This window comes from Dermacentor albipictus, chromosome 9 (genome assembly GCF_038994185.2).
Source record: "Dermacentor albipictus isolate Rhodes 1998 colony chromosome 9, USDA_Dalb.pri_finalv2, whole genome shotgun sequence".
Taxonomy (NCBI): Eukaryota; Metazoa; Arthropoda; class Arachnida; order Ixodida; family Ixodidae; genus Dermacentor; species Dermacentor albipictus.
This window is the reverse complement of record NC_091829.1, coordinates 31,019,929-31,043,195: the sequence shown is the minus strand read 5'-3', so window position 1 is coordinate 31,043,195 and position 23,267 is coordinate 31,019,929. Positions and strand designations below refer to the sequence as shown.

The window sequence follows — 23,267 nt, the reverse complement described above, 5'->3', positions numbered from 1 at the left end:
GCGCTGTTTCAACATTTATACGACACGTTTTAAATCACAATCATATTATTAAGCACTTAGTTCATTCAATCTTGGGTAATAAACATAGTAACAAAATGCACAGGAACAAGTCCGAAAGCTCTAGGCTGTAAGGGTACCTTCTGTACTAAGAAAGAGAAAGGGTGATAAACTTTGTTTCTTTATGACTCTTTGTCTGAATCGTCACTAAAGCTAAAGAAGCAAACATGCTTAAGCAAATGCAGCAAACAGATCAGAGTAACGAGCACTAACACAACGCAGAAAAGAGTACAGTAAAGTAACGTAATTTTATTTAGAACTATAGATTGTAAACGAAAAAAAACACACACACGCACAAATCACATTAAAGGACACTTTAGTAAAATATAATTACAAAGAAAGAAAAAATAAAATAAACCCTTTTAGGAGTGCCTATATGAAAAACGATCTTGTGTTACAGAAGGACAGGGCTTAGAAGAAAGAAATGAATTTTCCTAATTAATTCTAATTTTAGCTAGAGGAAGTTATTCGCTTATGCAAACCAAGTTTCATTCTTATCAAGTAGTTTTGTGTTAGAAATGTCTAAAGGAACGTTTGAGTAAAGTGATTTGTAAACAGTGATTGATTTACTTAAATTAAATAACGCAATTTTTTAAAGAAACGTGATGCTTTTGCAAGAGGGACGATGCGCTGTATCTGAGTGAACTGAAAAGCAATAATGCGGACGGCCTGGTGTTGAACGTAGCGAAGCTGAGCCAGATGAGTGGAACAAGTACATATCTGCCGAATTTCCCGTAAATTTCACACATTTGAACTCGTTTTACGATATCACGAATTTGGTGTCAAACTTCACGAAAAATAAATTTTGTGGCAAAAAAAAATTGCTCGTCGATCTTCGCACCATCCGTTGGAAGCTTTCTAATGGCGAAATGATGCAAGACGGGTACCTAATTGGGAGCAAATTCACTCAGGTAAGTTGGAGAGGCAGGCAAAACATTCAACAGGTGAAAAAGTCATTGTGAACTGAAAGCAACGTTTTGTTTGCCGGACTTTGCTGCTCTAAGTCTGCCACTGCTTGTAAGTTCTAGGCAATTGCCTGAAAAAAAAAAGGGGGGGGGGGCTTTCGGACCCACCCTTTCTCCCTCGGTGTCGTGCCCGCAGAATTTACGAGTTTACAATGTAATATTTGCGTCAGCGTGTACAAGTGCGCTCACCATACGGCTTAAGAGTATACAGACACTATAGTCCGGCTGTGTCCACTTCTGCGCCACTAACACGTTCCCTTTGTCCGTTGTTGTCGTTCGGCCACCGCGCTGCCAGACGGCAAGCACAGCAAGGTGTACGCGGCCGACAAGGAGCTGCTGGCCCAGCACCGGGACTGTCGTGGCATCTGCCTGGCGAGCCAGGTGTCGAGCTCGGCCCGGCCCACGTCGCCGTCGTACACCAGAGACTCGTGCGGCGTTTGCGTTCGCGGTCCGGTCGCCAAGGACGCCAGCGCCTACAAGGACTGTCTCGGAGTGTGTCGCATACCAGGTACCGTGCATCAACCGCTTCCTCCCCCCCCCCTCCTCAACCGCTTCGCCCCTCTCTCTCTTCTTTCCAACATCATTGCTTAGGGTTATGTTTGTTTGTTTGCTTGCTTGCTCGTTTGTTTTGTGGCGCAAAAGCGACTTAGGCTACGCTGCGCCAGCCAGAGTACACCATAGAAATGACTAATTAAATGATGTAAGCAATCATACTAACATCACTACAGTTTCTTTAAATAAGCACATTCTTTCGAGATATCGACGATGTTAGCCTACAAAACAAGTGCGTTCTCACGTGAAATTAAGCTGGGTTACAACGGTATTATTCGTCTGTACAACTCGTGAAAATATGTTTTTTTCGCGCGGCATGTAATTAAAATGTTACGTTATCGTAAGTGGTTCTTGACGTTCGATGCACGTAGGTTGTTGCTGCATCCTCGTTAAATAGTTGCGCGTTACGTGGCTGCATTCTATGCGCAGACGCCGTTCGCGCCCTAAATGCCTTAGATGCGTTAGGTCTGCCTCAGATTTGCCTTTTAGATGCGTTCGGGCTTAACTTGACACAAGAAGCGCAATTTCAGATCGACAGCTTCCTCTGTGTGTCATTGTTCGTCGTGTGACATCGTCACCATTGACAAGTCACCATTCCGTCGTGTGACATCGTCACCATGCCGTCGTGTGACATCGTCACCATTGACAAGTCACCATTCCGTTGTGTGACATCGTCACCGTTGACAAGTCACCATTCCGTTGTGCGACATCTTCATCATTCCGTCTTGTGACATCGTCCCTTTGACATCGTCACCATGTCGTCGTGGGACATCGTCAGCATTGACAAGTCACCATTCCGTTGTGTGACATCGTCACCGTTGACAAGTCACCATTCCGTTGTGTGACATCTTCATCATTCCGTCTTGTGACATCGTCCCTTTGACATCGTCACCATGTCGTCGTGGGACATCGTCATCATTGACAAGTCACCATTCCGTTGTGTGACATTTCCACCATTCCGTCATGTGACATCGTCCCTATTGCCATCGTCACCACGTCGTCGTGTGACATCGTCACCATACCGTCATAAGACATCGTCATCATTGACAAGTCACTATTCCGTTGTGTGACATTTCCACCATTCCGTCGTGTGACATCGTCCCTATTACCATCGTCACCACGTCGTCGTGTGACATCGTCCCCATACCGTCATAAGACATCGTCACCATTGACAAGTCACCATTCTGTTGTGTGACATCGTCACCATTTCGTCGTAGACACCGTCGCTCCTCATGGCGCCGCCAGAGCGGTCGTCATGTCGGCGCAGTCGCCGTTGTCAGCGTTCGTCCTGCCGACGTTGCCGTTGTTGTCATGCCCGTTACTGTTGTTCTATTAGTCGCACCAGAGAGATAGACAGAAAGGTTATAAGGGAATTGCAGGGAGATTAACCAAGTCGCATCCATTTTGGGCTGCCCTTCGCTGGGGAAAAGGGGCTGAAAGATGAGCAAGAAGAGAGAAGTTCACACTTTGCACTGGTACACCCACTATCAGGTGTTCATCGCTGAGTCACTCACGCCTGGTGATATAAGCACCCGAGTCCTCTTGCAGCACAAGGAAGCTGAAGCGGTTTTAGAATTTGGAAGATTTACAGTGGTTTGCAAAGCTACCAGTGAACTTCAATTCCTGAAGTTACTATCTAAAGTTGTCTGGAAGAATAATGTTGTTTACTACCCTCTCAAATGTGTGTGTAGCAGCGCCGCAATCGGCCGTTTGAATTTTCGTTGACGCCCCCCCCCCCACCCACTTACTCGCATGCCGAGCGCGTAGCGGCGAGAAACTGAGCGCAAGGATGACGTCAACGCAGGGGTCACGTGAGCGCTCTATTGGAAATGCGCGCCTCGCCGATACCACGATGATGTCACAATCGTGTTTGGCATTTAACCTCCACGCTGTATGTCTCGCAGGCGCTGCTGCTCTTTTCTTCTTGTTTTCGCTAAATTGAAATGACTTGCGCTGACTTGTGGCCTGTTAAACCATGATTTTTGCATTCAGTGGGGGGAGGCTATAATAATTGGCTGAAAGCTTACTTCCTCTGAAAAGTGCTTCAGCTTACCTTTAACTTTCTTTATGTTGCCCTCCACAAGTTCTTCCTTCTTCTATTTTTCTTTGCATACATTCCGAAGAATTGAATCGACACGCTCGTGCCTAGAGAAATCACCACGGTAGGCCAACGTTACCACGACGACGGCATTCAGGCGAAATAGGATATAAAACAAATAATAAGGAGCATTATAGCGGCGGAAAGGCGGAAATTAAAATTCTAGGGTAATAATAAACACACCTACACAAGGAACCAGGGCTGTCAAAGTCCATGCGCATACGCGAAAACCGTGGTTCTTTAAACCGTGGTCGATCCGTCACGCATCGCGGCACGCTCAATAGATATTCTTTTTTTTTTCTTTTTCATAATGGTCTCCCGGGCAACATTTCGCATTCTCAGCGTATACGCTGAAGAAATATTAAAAATAAAAAAAGAATATTTTAAAGGAAAACCTCGATTGCAGTCGGGGCCGGGATTCGTCCGTTCCCCTCTCTCTTTCGCAGTATTTTACTAGGCGCCAGGAAAAGCAGGCCTGAGCCGTCCACTACAACTTCGTGTTTTCAACATCGCGACCGACTCCCGTCAGCAAACAATGCGAGCGACTTTCAAGGCGCATTGCGAGCGAAAAAAAAAATAGGCGCTAAAGAAAAAAACCACGCCCATTACACGAGTCCGTTTCTAAGACACAGGGGTGCTTTTGATGCCGTATTCGATTATTTTCACGCTATCGAACATCGGCCATGATAGCTTGATTTTTTTCTTTTTTCATATCGCTACTATACGTCTTCCAACTTTTATTGTTATTGGGAACGCTCAGTGAAACTCTTTTATTGAGTGCAAAGTATTCCTCTTTTGGGCCGACTGTATTCAGTAATTTTATTCCTTGCAAAGCTCGTTATAGAAATTCTGATGCGTTTCTACTGCTTTTCGAGTGTCCTCAGCTGCAGGAGTGTTTGGGGGTGTAATCGATTTCCTGCAATGTACAAAACCTTGCATGAGGTTACACGTTGCACAGGATGAAGTTTGTATGCATCATCATTAGTTGTATAGCGTCTAAGTAAACGCTTAACTAAAGTTTATCTTCCCATAGATTCTAATTGCAGCTACGCACTTTTCTTGTCTTTCCTATTGCTATTGCATTTATTTTAAGTCCTTTCCGATCAGCATTGTTCAATGAAACTTTTTTATTGAGAGGACAAAAAATTCAATTTCGAAAAATTCAATTTCTTACAGAATTCGTTACAAAAAAAATTTTGTTGGGCTTCTGTTGAGCTTCCGTTGCAGTGAATGAAGCTCTTTTATAGAATTGCAATTGAATGTGATGCGTTATTTTTGTAAAGCATGAACTAATTACTTGATCTGTCCCCTTTCCACGGTGCTTCCTTTGTTCACGTTTTCATGTCGTTCAGGTCGCGACCGCGTAGTGTTTTCCCTTGTAATACTTATGTGCCAGTTTTTGGATGCTGTATATGTTGCGTAATCTCCCTGCGTGATGATGAGGTGAGGGCCCGAAATACCAGACCGTACTTGCAGCCAGTCGTTGAGACACTATTCGTGAGCTTGTGACTTTCGTTTCCGCGCGTAGGTTTGTTATTTTCCTCACTGAAGCTTCTCTCTTCGAAATATTTTATTAAGTGTCGATTCATCTGGCCCGACCATTCAGTCACGCAGTGTTCTTTCTCTTCAGTCATTGGATTTCCACGTCTGCTTATTTTCTTTTCGCAATATTTGTAATACGTTTATTCGTACCGCCCTTGTTCTTGGTGCATACCCCTCAGTGTAGAAATACTTACTCTGGAACTCTATGCCTCAGTGGATACGTGTCATATTTCAGAAGCAACAACTGCACAATGGCGTTGCAATCGACGGTGAGCTTCGATCAGCTGTCTAGCTGAGGCCGTCTATAACCGAATCAGAGTTGCACGCCCATATAATTTCGCTAAGACAGCACGAATGCAAAGTATTAGTGACTCACGTTCATATTGATCGTGTATGGGTCTTCGGTTATATATTTATGCGGTTCCTTGCTTCGCCGTGATATCCGTCATGCTCCCCAATCTATGGCCAAGCGACTTCAGTGGGCGCCTTACAAAATTTGTATGGCGACCCGGTGTCGAGGAGAATGCAGGCAGGCGACTTGAAATCTCGAACTAAGGGACATGAAATTATTTGGATCGAGGCCCTAGCGTCCCACTGAATGCTGTCACTTAGGTTGTTGTTGTTGTTGTTGTTGGTGTTGTTTGACTTCTTTTATTTACTGAAAAAAATTTACGAGATGGGCCTCTTGGGTGCGGACTGTCAAAAAATCATAGCAGCACTATTTAAAAAAAATTAAAGGAATGACAAACGATAGCAAACAAAGCACTACAATACTCAACTGTCTCAAGCACACAGTGAATGTCACAAAGGTTTTGGCACTGGAAGCTTGATCTTGTATTTCACCGCCGTGGTTGCTTTGTGGCTATGGTGTTGGGCTGCTAAGCACGAGGTAGCAGGATCGAATCCCGGCCATGGCGGCCGCATTTCGATGGGGGCGAAATGCGAAAACACCCGTGTACTTAGATTTAGGTGCACGTTAAAGAACCCCAGGTGGTCCAAATTTCAGGAGTCCCCCACTACGGCGTGCCTCATAATCAGAAAGTGGTTTTGGCACGTAAAACCCCATAATTGTTATTATATTGGTCTTGTATTTCAGGCAGTCACTCATCACATAGGGCGGAGCCTACAAAACACTTCAATAGACTCGCTATTTATGTGCAGCTGGCTACGATGCCTGACTTGTGCGAGGGAAGTGTTCTCTCGCTGAGGTGACACTTCGGCGTTGTTGTATTGCAAGCTTATATTACCACATTTTTCTCGCAGAGCACTTGCAACTTCCCTCTTTTTTGTTTCGCTTATGACGTTCTTAAGGTATGTCTCGAGAGAAGGCCACAGTCACGTGCGGCAGCTGCGTCGGTGCAACGGAACCGTATCCAAGGCCGACGTGTTGGACAGCTGTGGCAACTGCAAGACGGCGAAGACGCCTTGCCTCTGCGACGGGTGAGTGAATGGCGTTTTTGAGACGCTGCATGCGTCGTCATACCTTAACCGCTTTACTGTCGTCCTCGTTGCCGACATGTCGCTGCAATCGCGTTCGCGTCACACACGGGATTCCTCAGCTTGCATAGGCAAGTTGCCCCACCTGTTGGCGCTTGCGGAACCACCAAACAATGCCGGGTAGCCGGCAATACCTGCAGAATGCTTCGTGTAAAGTCGATTTCCACACTGCGTGCAATCTTCATCTTTATTTTTTTTAAGGTAAGCGTTCTTTAAACAAACCCTCCTGGGTTTTCCTGACGGTGGCTGCTACCGTGTCGCCGAACAAGCGCGTTACTTCCGTCGCCTACCACGTGCTTGCGTGACCAGAGTTCGCGCGGTAGCGTGTGCGCGTGAGCCGGTTTCCATTAAACCATGCACGCGCGAATGAAAACGGGAAGAAAAAAAATAATGATGAACGTTACCCCCCCCCCCCCCCCCTGTCTTTCGCGTTGTACGTCTCTGGACATACATCCCTGTCCTCACCACTGCATCGTCGACGAACTTCACCATCGTGCTCGTGACATCGCTGCGTCGTCGGCGACACACTGCGTACGCTCGCATGAAACGATGTTTGCATTTCGGCGTATACTGTGAACGGTACGTGTCGCACATGAGCGCAAACATTGCATGAGGTGACGCGTTGCATAGGTGATAATTTAAGTGAACGCTTCACGAATGATTTCGTTTCTAGAGACTCCAAGCTGTGTGTTAGAGCTGCGTATTGTTTTTTTTTTCAGGAAGGGTGAAAAAGACGAGTGTGGCGTGTGCAACGGTAAGGGCACGACGTGCTTCGTTCTCAAAGCCGTGCGACCGTCCGCCGTACCTGCTGACGTGGACGTACAGGTACGGCGGTCATTGTTCTTTGTCGTCATTAGTGTTGTTGTGCATTGCTGCCACAATTCAAAGATCGTGACTTCCTTCCGTTCTCGTACGGAAGTGTCAGCCGTCGGTACGCCCATGCTGCAGCTCAGACGCTTGATGTGGGCGAGTTGGTTTTGCATACTTGATACGCCTTGTGCGTCGTACATGTTGTTCTTTTAGTCCGCGTCTTCGTAGCGCTCTTTTCATCAAGTCATGCAGCTCAGACGACTGGTTTCCAAAAAAAAGAAGAAGAAGAAAGAATTGTTGCAGAATTCAACCCTGATGGCTCTCTGTGAGAATGCGATAACACTAACGTAACACGGTTAATAAGTTTGTACATGTTTATCGGGACTACATCTACGAAGTTTGGGGCGATCTTGGTGTTTCGTGCATTATGCACTGTCTGTGACAACGAGTAGGGTAATGTGCACACTAAGGCACGATGCATATATTCCGCATTTCAAATTTCTTTTTATCTTTCTTGCGGGTACACGATCAATCACACCACCGCCCTTTACGGTTGTGTTCGATTCATTCACGGTGTTGAACATCCTAAAGTGACACTGGAACTATGGCAGACGCGATAGATAAGACGAAGGGAAGTACCTTGCTATTTGCGGCTCGAGCTGGTTGCCTAAAGAAGAAAGCATATCGGAGCAAATATTCGCAATTAGATGATACATGTGTATGCTGCGGCGAAAAATCCGGAGACCACTAAGCACGTCCTAACGGAATGCGAAAGTATCCACACAGCGAGACCAATACATAGCGTGCAGCTTCTAGAAGCGCTTGGATTTAAGGTAGACGGAAGTATCAACCAGTCAGTAGTCAAGATAAGCAAGATATGTTTAGAGTATTGGGGGGGGGGGGGGGGGAGAAAATGCAGGGAAGAGACTGATACGACCGGATCCATTAGAGACATAGCGGTACAAGGTAGATATAGAAGATTAAAGAGACGTATACAAATATGCTAGAATGAAAAGCATTGATAGCATACCCGAGTAATTCAAGCAGGCTGGGTGACGATTTGTCCTTGCCGCGTTTCAAAGGGATGCCAATAAATAAATAAATAAATAAATAAATAAATAATTTGCGCCCCTCCCCGATAAACAGGTATGTTGGAAGACGGTAATAGGTTTACGAAGTCTAAAACTCTCGGGGAGTTTTGCGGTTTCATTATTGCGGTGGTTGTGAGGCGCTCAAGTTTTCTACGCCATACATCGATTGCTTCGACAATATGTCCGGTGGCATTAACACGCTTCTTTCATAAGATCTCCAAATTCACTTTATGGGTCAGTGAATGAGATCGATCGAACCTCGTCGCGTCTTTGTATACAGCCAGAGCGCATTTGACAAAATATGAAAAAAAAAAGCCTGCCGCAGAAGCAGCAAATCTAGCCGGCCATCGCATGGCTGTTTCAGTGAATGCACTTAGAGTAGTGCCAAGAGTCTCTTAAGTTTACGAGATAACATGATTTGACAAGCCACCAGCAAGACCATCGTCGATCGATTAAGGTAAGTAGCAGGGGCATCGCGCAGGGAGCCTTAAAAGCGTTTTCATGGTACACGGAAAAAAAGCCCCGCCTTTTTTCCCCCGGACCAGAGCCACAACTCAGCGAAATGCTAAGTCCTTGCCTTCGATCACCGGCGAGATTCCGTCCAACTCGCATACGTGTAGACGAGCCATTAGTCGCCGCCGGCAGCTCGGTGAAGTTTGCGGTCAATGAGCTCGTGACTGTCACGTGATCACGTCTATATACACTTCTCTGCGTCGGGTCGACTGGAAGTAAAGTTCGCGGGGCCACCAGTGCATCGATTCACATGGACGCTGGCCTGCTGGGCTCGTTTTGGCTCCTGCTTCGTCTGCGCGGGAAGCCGATAAGGAGAGCTTGTCGCCGAACTCGCATGTCACGTTGCTGAGGTTCGAAATTAGGTCGCCCTCCTTTGATTTACGACGTCCTCCTGGCCACCGGGACTTCGCAGTTCGCAGGGATACGACGCCGTATCGAGGGTATATGAATTATTTCTGTTCGGCGCTTATACGGTCGATGAAGCTTGCTAAGCAGGACGGGCCGTGTAACTTTTGTTTGTCTTTTGTTAAGGGAAAGGTAGAACTCGTTTTGAAATAGTGGGAACTTGGTTTCGTGACTTGTTACTGTTGTTTTCGAGCAGTGGAAGTCACCCACTAAGAAGGATCAGCAAAACAAAAGCAAAAAAAGAAAGAAAGAAAGCAGGTCGTGTTGACATAATATTAAAGTGAATATTATGTTATAAATCTAATTCGCACTTTAGGTAATAATGAATATGGGAGCGAGTAGTTTCCCGTGAAACGTAAAAAAAAAGATTACGGATATTTATAATAATCTGAAGAGAATTAAGGAATTTAAGGGAGTAATGTTTTCACAAATGAAGCGAGCGACTGTTTTGAAATTTTCAACGTGATATACTTTTTGGTGTCCTACCCGCCACATGGGGGCTCAGTGGTTATGGTGTTCTGCGACCTTTCTGTCGACATCTGTGACGTCACGGTGAGGAGCTGTTGCGGAAACATCACAGTGGCGTCGCCACCTGTCGTGTTTCTGTGTCTTGAGGCTAACCACCTGTCACGGTGGCCTGTCTAGCTATTTACTATGTCATTTACTAATATATCTTGCAATCATTAAGATACTTCTTCTTCTACTAATACAACGTAACTAAGTGCACTCACTCGTATCCCTTTAAGTGCGCTGGATAGTGTCATCGTAAAAAAATATGAAATGGATCATTTTTACCTAAACAGTAACAAGTGTTTGCTGGAAGGAAGATATTCATAGAAAGCGTCACCAATCACCTTACACCATAGATTAACACATGGTGAAATTAACAATTAACAGATTAATTAACAATAACGGATTAACAATGAAATGAATTTTTTCTGTCGTTGTTACCCTATCCGCCTGTCTTGTTCACGCACGTCGAAGTCAGTCGTGCTTGTCTTCTTCAGGTCACGCTAGAGGGCGCTTTCAGTGGCGAGTCACGTGACGTCCTGTGCGTGTTCCGGCGGCGCGAGGCGACCCCAACAGAATCCGGCGAGCCGCCCCCGCCAATCACGGCCGCTGGGCGCGGTAACGGCACCGTGTTCGTCTGTCAGCCCAGGGCATTCCCTCAAGGTACGGAGACACCACGCAGTACACTTAGGCGTTGACCAAATCCTGTAGAGCTTACTGAGTTTGCCTGTTTCCGTTTCCTTTTTATAGGCTGTGTTCGTGTCATCGCCGTTTCTTTCTCTCGTATTTCGTCTCCTCTGTTCTTTACCTTTCTTTATATCCACATCCTTATAGCCTTTTAAGGATGTACAGTATCTTACAGTGCACAATATTTTTTTCTCTTTTTTTTCAGTTTCTTTTTTCTTGTTCACTTTTCACTCTAACCATCGAAACTATCATGTGAAACTCGTTGCTTGTATTGGTCAATACACAAGGCTCCACTAAAGTATCTCTCTCCTTTCATGCGCCTCACCCCCGTTGGAAGCTCAGCTTATGCTACTTTTGTCTTATATACTGGTGCTTGTCACGTCATGTTTGTTATCGCTATTGATCCAAGGAAACTCTTAGCCTTAAAGCATGAACCATAAATGGCAGGTATAGTAGACAAACTTGCCTAGACTTTGTCTTTGGCTCCAAATGACCTTCTGGAAGCCGATGTTTTTCGCCGCAGATATGTTGCATTCCGATTATTATTCTGTATTTCTCTGAGTCGGCCGAGCTGGTGTGTGTATTTTGGTAAATTGGCGCGAGGGACGCTTACACGGGAGACGCCACCTTTACGATTACGGCTTCGTCACCGCTTGCTGCTGTATAAAGCCAGCGAATGTGGATTTTTAGGCGATCGCTTACGTGATCGCAATATCCAGTATATGCATAATGTACTCAGGCACCTGACCAATGTGCCTTTTACGTAGAGCACGTTCGCGTATGGATACAGGGATATAACTTGATCATAATCATCATCATTACTGGTCTATCTTTATGTCCGCTATAAGACGAAGGACTGTCCCGGCGAGAGAGAGAGAAGTGGTTCTTGAGGGGAAGGAGAGAAGGCTAGCGCTATTTTCTGCAACCCATGCGGGAGCACAGCTCAGCGCCAGCAGGGTGGAGGGGATGGGGTTAACAGAGAGAGAGAGGGTAGGAGGGAGAAAGGTAGAGGGTCGTAGAGATGGAAGCGAAGTAGTGGCTGATCAGGAAGCCCGAGGAGGTGGGATGGCCTAACGGCCATCCGTCTTTGTAGAAGTATTTTATAGTCTCGCCGAGAGCCCCGACGAGTCGAGGTACTCGACGACACTTAGGAAGGCTGGTAGCTGATTACGACAGGGGGAGAGGATATCTTCCTGTCGTGAACACGGGAGCCCCAGGCGGTGGAACTCTTGCAGAAGTCAACCGCGGTGCTGTTACCCTTGTTAGATATGGAGCTGTTTCCTGCGCCTACTTCGAGTTCCCCCGGACCACATCGAATCGCAGCACATTCCAGAGGAGCGCACGAGCCAACAAGTTCTTTAGCCGCCGGTGGAGCCATGCCGCCGGGAGAAGGGGCCCTCGGACAATGGAGCCCAATTGTCCCCCTTCTTCGCCTTTGAAGAAGGCATTTGCTACCACAGCGGGGCCGTACCACCGGGAGTAGGTGAGCCCTCGGACAATGGAGCCCAGCGTCCGCCTTTGAAGAGCTTCTCCGCCTTTGAAGAGCGCATTGCAAGTCAGAAGGCAAGACCGCAGGGAGCCGCCTGATGTGGCACCGCGGCACGGGCGCCAACCATTGGCCGAAAATGGCGTCCTCTGAGAGGACTCTCCCATTGGCCGAACACGACGCGACTTCCAGTCCTCGAGGGGTTTATAAGGAGCATTCCAAAGATTCCAGAGCATTCCCTGATTGACCTCTCTCGAACTCCTTGCCGCGGGCCGCAGCGTCCGAGTTGCTGCCGGCCCGTAATGACTGTACGACTGTTACTTGACTCTCACCTCTCTGTATATAATGTAAAATAAACCCTCCCAAGTTTCTTTTCTTCCCGAAGTCCGTCCTTCAACCCATACACCCTTCACTTGCGCCAGCTGACCCTCCCTCCCCCTTCTATGCCCGCAAACTTGCTGATTTCATCACGCCACCTAATTCTTTGCCGTCCACCATTGTGCTTCCGTTCCCTCGGCGCTCATTCTGCAACTGTAATAGACCACCGGTTATCTGTTCTACGCATTAATGGCCTGCACAACTCTTTATTTCCTACTGTCAACTAGAATATCGGCTTACAACCTTTGCTCTGTAATCCAGATCACTGGATTCGTATTTCTTGATGTCACGCTTAACGCACCGCAGCTTAGCTGTTCACCCCCCTTCACCTCCCCCCTCTCGGCCTCGCGTAGCCATCTTTTACGTTTTTTTGCCTTGCGAACATTTCCTTTAGTGCGTTATTGTCTTTCGCACAATTTCACCACAGCGTATCCATAATGTATTCCAACGGCCGTATATGACAAATTACAATTCCAGGAACCTACGTGGTGACGGCGCGACTTTCACGGATCGGCAAAGAGGTCAACAGCTCAGACACGATCCTCACAGCATTCAACAATGAAGGCAAGTCTGTTTGAACAAGAAAGGGGGGTGGAGAGGATCAAGGCGCAGTGTTGTACAAGTCAGCACTGCCAATCATGCAAACATAAAATACTTTTTTTTTTTCTTGCACGCTGGATTCTCTACGCATGGTTTGTTGCATGTATGTTGTATGGGCATTAATTCACGGTTTCCTTCGCACCGAGTTAATCAGATTCACTGTGCAATTCTTTCTCACTATTTCTGCCAAACATTCGCTGTAAACATTTTGTTATTCTCGCTGTCTAAGTATGCTTTTCACCATCTGCCAGTGCTCTTGCCAGACAACTTAAAACACCACAGTAACGCAAGACGCCTTGTTTCTTACATCCAGAGTTATCAGGTCTCAACGTAAAAAAATAAATGCTCATGAAATCTAAAAAAGAAAAATATACGACCAATCTTGACTACTTGTCAGAAAAGTAACCAAGAAAGTAGCCAAATAAACGGTGGGGCTGCATTTTCGGTTTTAGTAACTTATCTCTTGTAATGCTATTAACGAAAATATGGTTTTGAAGTGATCCTTTATAAGCCTACACTAATTCAGTAATTACTTCAATTGGGTCCGCCATAATGAATAACCACCACAAGCCCAGTGGAACCAGAGCTAACCGGCCGTTCAACGCCGACTGCTTCTTGTACGCCCAGTGTCCTTTGAAAAGATGGAGCCCGCCAGTGCCCCCTACCGCCAGGAGGAGAACAAGGGCGATTTTCTCACGCTCACCTTCTCTGGCGGAGACGTCCCGAAGTTTCCGTTGTACTGCATCCTCGTTCCATCAGGTGAATGCTCCCCTCTGCAGGCGACAGTGCGAGCTAACGTCGAGGTGGTGTCTGCACGTCCGTAACTTGTGCCTTTGTAAACAGCGTCGTCGGTCCGGCAATTTAGTGGCCAGTCACTTTCAAACACTGTAGTGTGAAGAGAAAGAAAGAGAGAGCATACAGAGGGCGCAAGTAGCGACTATGTCGGTTATTGCATTTCTTTCTCCTTGTTAGTTTCTCTGTCGTGTTTTATTTATTTATTTATTACAAATACTTTCAGAGCCCGAGGGCATTACAGAAAGGAGTGGGTAATACATATACAAGTGTGCAATAATTCAATTTATGAAAATACAAGTTAACAAAATAAGTAACTTTCAATGGCACTTCTGAACTTAGTGTCGATGATGTCAGCGATGGATGCAGGAAGGTGGTTCCATTCTGCACTGGTTTTTGGAATGAAAGAATAATTATATAAGTTGGTTCGGCAAAATGGCACACCAACCTTGAACTTGTGGTCCACACGCGAGGATATGTGCGTCGGTTGAAGAATAAGACAGCTTTTTAACACTTCATTTTGATGATAGATTTTGGGAAAGAGGCAGAGACGAAGAAATTTGCGACGTAAAGACAGATCAGGCAGGTTTAGTGTGTTCTTCATAGTGGATACAGAAGCGTAGCGGGAATAATTTCGTGATGAACTTGTGAAAATTGACTTCTCCACTTTTGTCTCCGTCCGTCCGTCTTTGCGTTTGTGCGTGCGTGTGCGCTTGCACGTACGCGTGCGTGTTTGGGGTGGGGGGGCGAATGTATTTTGGTTAGTGGATTCTCTGCTTAAACAAACTTCTTGGGACGGTAAATCATGCTGTAGACGCGTTTTGATAGCGGACTACAGTTTGGTAGGCGCATGCCTCTTCTGGGCGTGCATAGTGTTCTCTGAAATGAACTAGTCATGAAAGTAGAAAGTCGCGTCGTCTTTCTTGTGGCTGTTTTGAGCTGCTGGTTTCTTTAACTGGGAAATGCGAGTTCGGATGATTGTGGCTGCAACGGATGGAGCCGGTAAATTCGCGACCGGGATTCACTTGGGGCCGAATTCACAGAGCTTTTCGTTCGTAAGTGCTGTTTTTCATTGGCCGATCGCCTTCGCTAATAGTATGTCCTAAATCACTATTGGCTGGCGCGAACGGTTCTAGCGTAAGAATCTGGTGACGCTGGTGGCGCCATCAAAAGGTAGTCGTGCGTAAAACTGCAACTAGCTTTTCTTGGAACATTGAAGGGCGACTTTGCAGTAGCATAGTGAGAGTTTGACGATTTCGGTGGTCGTAAGGCGTTACTTCACGGAATGTGTGGCCTCTCCCGTTGCAGACAGGGGGAAGAAGCGTGTCCTGGTACGGCCTCAGGGATCGGCGCCCTCTTGGTTCACACAGTGCCGTGTGCCTTTCCCCAAGACGTCGGGAGACTTCGTGGTGTACCCTTCGCTCGACGGGCAGCACCCTCTGGTGACGGGTTTCAACCTGTCGCTGTACGCGACCAGGCCGCAGATCAAGGCGTCATTCATCACCGCCGACGGTGTGTTGTCTGCATGTATAGGGACCACAAAGAAAACGTTTGAAATTCTCATCTGCAATTTTAAAAAAGCCACTCTTACCGTGGAAAGAAGCTTAGTGAGTTAAAAAGAAAGAAGCGCAAATGAAGGACGGGTGAAGTTCCCTTGCTTGAAGTTCCCAGCACATGTCTGCTGTGACGGCATAGATTTTGCCTGTATCCAGTGACAACCTAAGCATAAAAAGATATATTGACGCTGTACAACTCGAACGCAATTTGCATATATGCCCCAGTCAATCAGGTTTACTCGTTTTCGTGACTTCAAGCTGTTTTGCCCGTCTCCTTCTCCGTACAGGTCTGTCAATGCGTCACTTATTTCAGGATGAAACTTCGAGCGCCTTGGAAAATATTATGGGTGATCCTTATATTAGCGCTCCGCCCATGGTAACATTTTAGCTTGAAACAATGAGCTGTTATTTTCCAACTAGCCTAGCATTTACATTACGATAGTGAAGTCTTTAAACTGTTAGCGGATCGATCTGGCTCGGCTCACTTTCAGCGGTGAAGAGCAGGAGCAGTGTAGTTTTGTGGGCGGGGATTGTTTGTAAATCTTAGTTTTCCACCGACTCTTTAATTTTTTATGGGTGAAGACGGACTACATTATGTACAAAAAGAGTCATTTAAGACTAGACGCAGCACGTTCGAAGAACTTTTACTGAGTTACAGTGGCCCAAATGCGAAAGAGTACTTTGAAATCTACATGGCGTCAGTCAGTCTCTACGTGCAGCAGTGTGAACGAACTTTTTTTTAGTCCTAACCGTGTCGCGATTTACAAGAAAGTTGCATGATTGATACGGCTACCAATGCGGATCGAGGTACTGTGAGGTGCTTACGGCCTACATCAGACCTACGACCACGACAACAAAACCACCTTTTTGTGGAAAGCAATGCATGCAACAGAACACACGCACACACAGACGCACTCACACAGACGCACACACATACATACACACAAAAGAAGAATGTCACGCATTATGAAAAGAGAATATGATCTATTCACTGGTATCCAGCAGGAAAAAGAATGCTGAAGTCGGGACATTGTGCCGTCCCGACTGCGTATATAGACGGGACACGGGGCGTTAACACAAAAGTCGGGACTGTCTAGTTAAATTCGGGACGGTTGGCAACCCTGGCACCGAGACCATTGGTGGATGCGTCACGTGGCATAGCTACAGAGTGTTTCGGAAGAGCTAGATCACGTGCGCGCTCGCCAGCAATTGCCATGACGTATAAGACGCAGGAATGAAACGCGCGAATAATAGTGAACCTTAGCGCTGTCCTTCACGTGCGACACGTTGCCTAGCAACAAGTTGCTTACAAAAGTGATAGTACCTGGTTTCCCTATATCCTTCCCTACGACTAGGAGCGTAGCCAACGGGGATGGCACACCGGGCACCGCTCTAGCCGCTGCTTTCGGCTTCGGCCAAGCGCGCTGTTCCGACTGCACAGCAGCGATTGCCTCACGTTCTGCGTCGCGCCACGTCACACCGCGTCACACCGCGTCACACCGCGTGAGGAGCTCCAACGCAGAGCTAAACGTATGCCATTACACTTTCAGTACTTCGCTTTCTGGCGAGACTGCCATTTTCTCTAAAGCGAAACTTTAAGAACCTCGCCGGGTTTCGTGACCTCGTGTGCTGCGGCCTGGCGGCTGTTCCCTCGCCGAAGAGGCCAACCAATCACAGCGTACGACGCGCGCGCCGCTGGGTTCCTTGCACCGCCACCAGATGGCGCTGGCCTCCGCGCTTGCGTAAAGCCCCTCTATTTTGACTTTACGCATCCGCCGAGGCGAGCGCCACGCATAGCATACCTGATTACGGTACAGCATTTACCATGTACACGGTACATGTAAATATGCATAGCATACCTGATTAAATCGAGCAGGCTAGGTGACTATTTGGCACCGCCCTGTTTCAAAGGGTATGCCAATAAATCATCATCATCATCATGATCCGCGGCTGCGGCGGTGGCATTGCATTAGCCACTCTGCAATGCACATATAAAGCCTTCCGTGTCACTTTGTGCGGATATTCAACAAGCACACACACACACACACACACACACACACACACACACACACACACACACACTAAAAAAATCTGGTATTCCGACTCTTTATGCATTCACACAAAACTTCGCTCTATACAAAATAGATTCCAACTCGTTGCGTCTGCTGCATTTCTTTTTTTTTTTCTAATTCACTGGTTCACTCGCGAGATTTCTTGGCGACCTTTGGTAAAGTCCAACTTGCACGAGACCACGACCAGCGCTGTGACAGTCGGCCTGGGTGCATGCAACCGCGTGATAACATTTTACCGACAGTAAGTTGCAGGAACTTAATTTTGTGTTCAGTATCGTGAGCGCATGCGTTCTCACGCCTGTGTGTGTGTGTGTTTTATTTCTGCGTCTTCAAAAAGGTAGCAGCGCCGTGGTGTTGTTCGACCGCGCCGTCAACGTGTGCCTCGCATCCGGTTGCGAGCGGATACTCTCCAGCGACACGCTGAGCGCCTTGGGCCTTCTGAACGTGCACTGCCGATGGGCGACCAAGCAGCAGCTCGTAGTGAACCTCGCCAAGCCCGCCTCTGGTGAGTTTTACTGGCCTCCCGAGTCCGTGCACAGATCGATCGTTCAATAAAGGAACACCTCAGTGACCCAACTGATCAAATATGCAATGCATTATTTGACAAACTGTGTGTGTACCAGCCTTTATGGGAGTTTTCCTGTGTTTGAGAAACTGCGTTTACCAGCCATTTTGTGAGTTTTCTACTTTCAAGTTTGCTGGCATTCTCCTAGTATTACCAGCCATTGGTTCTTGTGTTTACGCCATCAGCACCTTTGTTTGCTAGGCTCTCATTGCGAGCAAACCAATCCGAATAATCTGCGCTTAAGGAATATTTTTTGAAAATCAGATGACATAATTCGATAATATAGTGTCGTAATGTGTTCTCATCATTTCCATGCCTTTAACGTGGCTTTTTGCACCATTCATGAAGCGCGACCCAGTACATCGACGTGTTTTTACTGAAAATCTTTCCGTAATCATCCTACGCCATAATCTCTCTTTACCAACGCAATGGCTTTTCATTGATTACTCACGTCGGTCAGTGCCCGAACGTGGCCCTTGCGCCCCGAAAAGCTTCTTGTCAACATCATCGTCATAAATTATTCTCATTTATTTATTCATTAATTCGTCGATCCAGTCGTTCATTGGGTTTATAATGACTGAAAGCAACACGAAGACAGTCGGTCGGTTCTTGCTGGAGCGCACGAATGATTTTGACCCCCTGTATTTCTTTATATGGGGCACCTGACAGCACTGCATACGAGTGTTCTTGCCTTCCTGCTTTACTTTAATGCAACCAGCCTTTTACAAACTGTCGCAAGGTTTTATCGGTGTCTGACTTAGACGCACCTACTGTACAATCGCTATAGGAGTCCGCCTCTCCCCTCCCTCCCTCTGCGCCTCTAACTCATTTTTCTGACACGCTTCTCTGCGAAAATTTTCCAATAGGAGACAAAGTGAAGCTGGTCCTCATCTCCGAGAACGTGGTGGAAGACAAGCAGGCAGTCATCTGGAACACTGGTGACGAGCTGGTCAGTTGACCTGTTCATTGTATTCGTATATTCCATTTTAAATGTCCCATCTGTTACCCACGTTCATCGACAGTTGCGTGCATCTACAGTAGAAACGCGCACGTTGCGATAAGTTCGAGCAGTTCTCCATAATATGAACCGATATGGGTTTGTCTTTGTCAAATTGCTTAGTTTATTGCCTTTCTAGAACAGGCAAGGACGTCCGTTCTGTTCCCATATCTTACATTTATTTGCGATCAGAAGGCGAATTAACAGTTGCGGACTAAAAGAAAAACTAATTCAAGAATCGGAAATACCTAACCTGCTTTGTTGTAGTGCCCGCTTTAATGACATGAAGGTGTACCAAATGTGCTACAGTTATATTACAAATTAATCTCAGCCTTGACACTCGTTCGCGAAATCTCTTGTCTGAAGCCTGTTGTGTGTCGTCCATGTGCCTCCGAAAGGTGGGTCCTGCTGGAGTTTTGATTGATAGCAACTTAGTGCTCGCACTGGTTCGTGCAAACTTGTCTGAAGCCTCTGGTGTGTCATATGTCTAACCATGCAAAAGAAAAAGACGAAAACGACGCAGAGATGTCAGGTGAAATCACGAACGCAGCCGCCGTCATTCTTCCAGTTTATGCTAACACCGCACAGCGGCAAACCCAGAGGCTTCACCAATGCGCGCAATATATCCACGCCTTGCTATTGCAAGTTCGTCACCGTGCACTTTAAAGGCCAACTCCGGTGTTTCTTTAACAATATCAGGATATTGAGGATATTGTCATCTTCAAATGACATCCACAGTCATGTCACCTGTAGGCTGGTTCAGTTTGCTTAGAAATTCATCAATAATTTTAAATTGCCGATAAACGAGGTACCGAAACCGAAACGGGTAGCTGCTTCGTGTGATGTCACGGTGAGGTCGATGACGTCAGGTCCTACACTACCATAATGTAAACACGCAGAAAGCGTGCTAAACGCGCAGCACACATGGCGCTAACGTCAAACTAGTGATGCTGATGATGTCTTCTGACGACACAAGGAGCTTTTACAGACTTTCCGAACTAGACAGCGGCGATTTCAGCGACGATTTCAGCGACGGTGGCGACGTAGTTTCTGGCGTCACAAGCACAGGGTGGCCAGTACAAAGTAATGAGTCGGGAACGCGCAACCAATTTATAGAATTCATTTTTCAGGAAAACTAAATGACTTGCAGCCATATTGCCTGGCAGAGATAATCAGACTGCGAAAGAGAACGTATATTCAATATTTTATTAAGATCCGTGGCCATCGTAAAATCGCCGGAGGTGCCCTTTAAGCAGCAGTTGATGAGCGACAGCGCGTACATAAGGCTGCACCTTGTGCCAGAGAAACCCGAACTTGCCGTCGCTAGTGTTTGCAGTCGCCGCTATTTTATGCAAATGACGTTTAGCTTTTTTTTACTCAGGGAACTTATTGGGGGCTTTGTTGCTCGTCCTACAGAAAACAGACGCCAAGCGGTCGCCGGCGTCGGAAAGCCCCGCCCTGTCGGCAGTGATCACGGGGCCCAGCGTGGCTCCTCGATGCGGCGCGCTGACTCTCAGCGTGCAGTACACGTGGCCCCTCGGTCCCGTGGAGGCGTTCACGTGGTCGGCCGTTCGGAACGACACCGCAGCTCTAGAGGACCACCTCAAGGCCAAACTCAAGGGTGAGACAGTGTGCAGGATTAAGCCGAGTATTCAAACTGACTATGACGTTTAGACAGCGCAATACGTACCGTCTGTCACGAAATTTCCCGATCCAAAGCCCTCGGAATCAAATAAGGTTCAGACAAGTTGCGCTTTTCAAGCAAACAGGAACAAAAAGCTGAGGGCTGCACGAAGTCTTCTGTTCTTTCTCACAATTGGTCGCCTGTCGAGAAAATTCATACCAGTAGAGTTTCTCCCTTGCCCTTTTTTTTTTTTTGCCCGCGGAGAGTGTGACCGCATGCCGCCGTCAAGCCATGACCTCTGAGATCACCCCAACGCTCGCGGGGGTGATCTCGGAGGCCATGGTAGGCTGTACAGCTTGTCTATGGAGCCGAGCAGCGGCGCTGCGGTCGCCGGCGCGCGTACTGAGCAGCTGTGTGCATACTACACCGCGGTGTATAATACACCAGTCTGAACGGAATTGATAGTGTACGTCTAGCTAAAGTTATCCAATCTTTTATTGGGCGACTACTAACGCCTACGGTTTCCCGTCGTTCCCATCTCGTACACCATCAAGGTGCTACGCCCGCAGCGCCACCTGGCGGCGTTCCTCACCACGCGAGCGTTTTGAGACGCCTGGTAGCTGCCGGGGCGCTGTCTAGCACGCAAGGCAACATGTCCAAACAGTTCAAGCGCTAAACCATGCTCTCGCTTTCAATACGTCCTCTGAGTGAGCAGACAGTACTAGAGCACGGTCACCACCGATCATCGGCTCAGAAGGCAGCGAAGGCACTTTTGTGCTTTCTCAGAACGCCTGATTTGCCCGAGTGGCTTTGACTCAAGTGCTGTCCGTGCACCTCTGTATACCTTCTATCTCCCTTCTCTCGCTTCCTCTTCTTCCTTCCCCCAGCGTAGGGTAGCCAACTAGACTCTTGACTGCTTAACACTCCTGCCTTCCTTATATTCCTCTCTCTCTCTTTCTCTATCTCTCTCTGGGAAAAATGGCAAAATGTTTTTGTCGTACGTTCTCGCCATTTCTTCTTTGAAGCCACTGCTCATGCGATAATTTGCAAAGGCTCCTTGCTGCGAAACAATCGTTTATTGCGTAGTTGTGCATCAGGACATTGCCGTCACGTCTTTCGCTCGCAAAAAAAGAAAAAAAATTCTCGGCAGGCACAAACACGCCGTTCCTGGAGCTTGACGCCGAAGACCTGGAGATGGACATGGAGTACAGATTCACGGTCAAGGTGACGGCCGACAGCAAGAACGTGGTCGAGCTGTTGCACGCTGTCATCCGCAGGGACGTCAACGCCCCAATCGTGGTCATCTACACCGACGCCATGATGAATGGACAGCAGGTGTCACCCGAAAACGAGTGAGATACGCCTGAGCATTTCTCTTAAGGGAGCACTGACATGATATTTTTTTAATTTTATTTTTGCTTTAAATAAAGGTTGTAGACCCTAAACCCTGTAAAGAATACTGGCAAGCCTCACAGTGCCCTAAATAATTTATTATAATAATTTTCTACGGCGAGTGTGGTTTCTTTTTCCCGGAGCAGACTGTATCGGGACGCCGACGCACACAACGTGGTCACGTGAGAGCAGGACATCGCGACGTTCCGACACTCGCTCGGTCGTCTGCTACGCTGCTACATCGGGCGTCACTACAAATTGCAGTATAGGAAGCGACCAAACTGGCAGTCTCGATGTCCTACTTCCACGCGACCACCTTCTGCGTCACAGCGTTATCATACGGTCACCACTCGAGTAACGAAACCGTTAAACTTGGCGTGGAAAACCTATTGCAACAAATTATTTAGGGCGCCCTGAGACTTGCCAGTATTTGGTCTAGGATCTTGAGGTCTAGGACCTTCACATAGCGCAAAAAAAAATAAAGAAAAGAAAACGAAGAGTCAAAGTTACCATGTCAGTACTCATTCAACCATTTTTAATCACTTTGCTGTGCCAACGGTTAACAGCTCGAAATGGGATGTCCTGTGTCCGTCCTTCTGTCCGTCCTTTCCGTTACGCGATCATCGTTACGTCATCGCTACGTCATCGCTACGCCGTGGCCGTCGTCAGGCCACCTATTAAGCTTCAATGTCACTCGGGAAGAACAACAAAACAGGTTGGACACAGTGTCGCAACTGACGATGTGCGAAGTTCGCTATCTGCTGACACTGGGAACGTTATCGGCCGCATGCTCCGACAAATTCGAAGCGGTCTCGCGAAAGTGCTGCTAGCACATCTAAAGGTGATCGATCGAGAGTACCGCCCCTGGGTGCTCGGTATCTGTGGCCAATGAAACGTAAATAACGACTACGACGCACCGCTTTCATTATGAAAACTCCTTTAAAAAATCTCTTTCTGAAGGTATATCGTGCACGACTCGTTTCTTTTCTTTTTTTTTCAGATTGCGAACTTGGGGGGCACGCTATATTTTACTCTTTAATTCGGTGGCACGCTACATTCAGGTGTACTTTGGTTTTCG

At 47.2% G+C, this 23,267-nt stretch overlaps 1 protein-coding gene across 1 annotated transcript in view; it reads left to right on the top strand.

Annotated features, from left to right (window-relative positions):
• LOC135912729 (uncharacterized) overlaps positions 1-23,267 on the top strand; it is a 70,573-nt gene that overhangs the window by 24,611 nt on the left and 22,695 nt on the right. The window contains exons 5-16 of the mRNA XM_070525637.1: positions 1,318-1,530; positions 6,311-6,422; positions 6,526-6,654; positions 7,431-7,536; positions 10,538-10,703; positions 13,069-13,155; positions 13,819-13,950; positions 15,292-15,495; positions 17,949-18,116; positions 19,043-19,125; positions 20,590-20,794; positions 21,948-22,149. Coding sequence (XP_070381738.1) covers positions 1,318-1,530; positions 6,311-6,422; positions 6,526-6,654; positions 7,431-7,536; positions 10,538-10,703; positions 13,069-13,155; positions 13,819-13,950; positions 15,292-15,495; positions 17,949-18,116; positions 19,043-19,125; positions 20,590-20,794; positions 21,948-22,149 — 1,807 coding nt within the window. The remainder of the gene's footprint in view (positions 1-1,317; positions 1,531-6,310; positions 6,423-6,525; positions 6,655-7,430; positions 7,537-10,537; positions 10,704-13,068; positions 13,156-13,818; positions 13,951-15,291; positions 15,496-17,948; positions 18,117-19,042; positions 19,126-20,589; positions 20,795-21,947; positions 22,150-23,267) is intronic.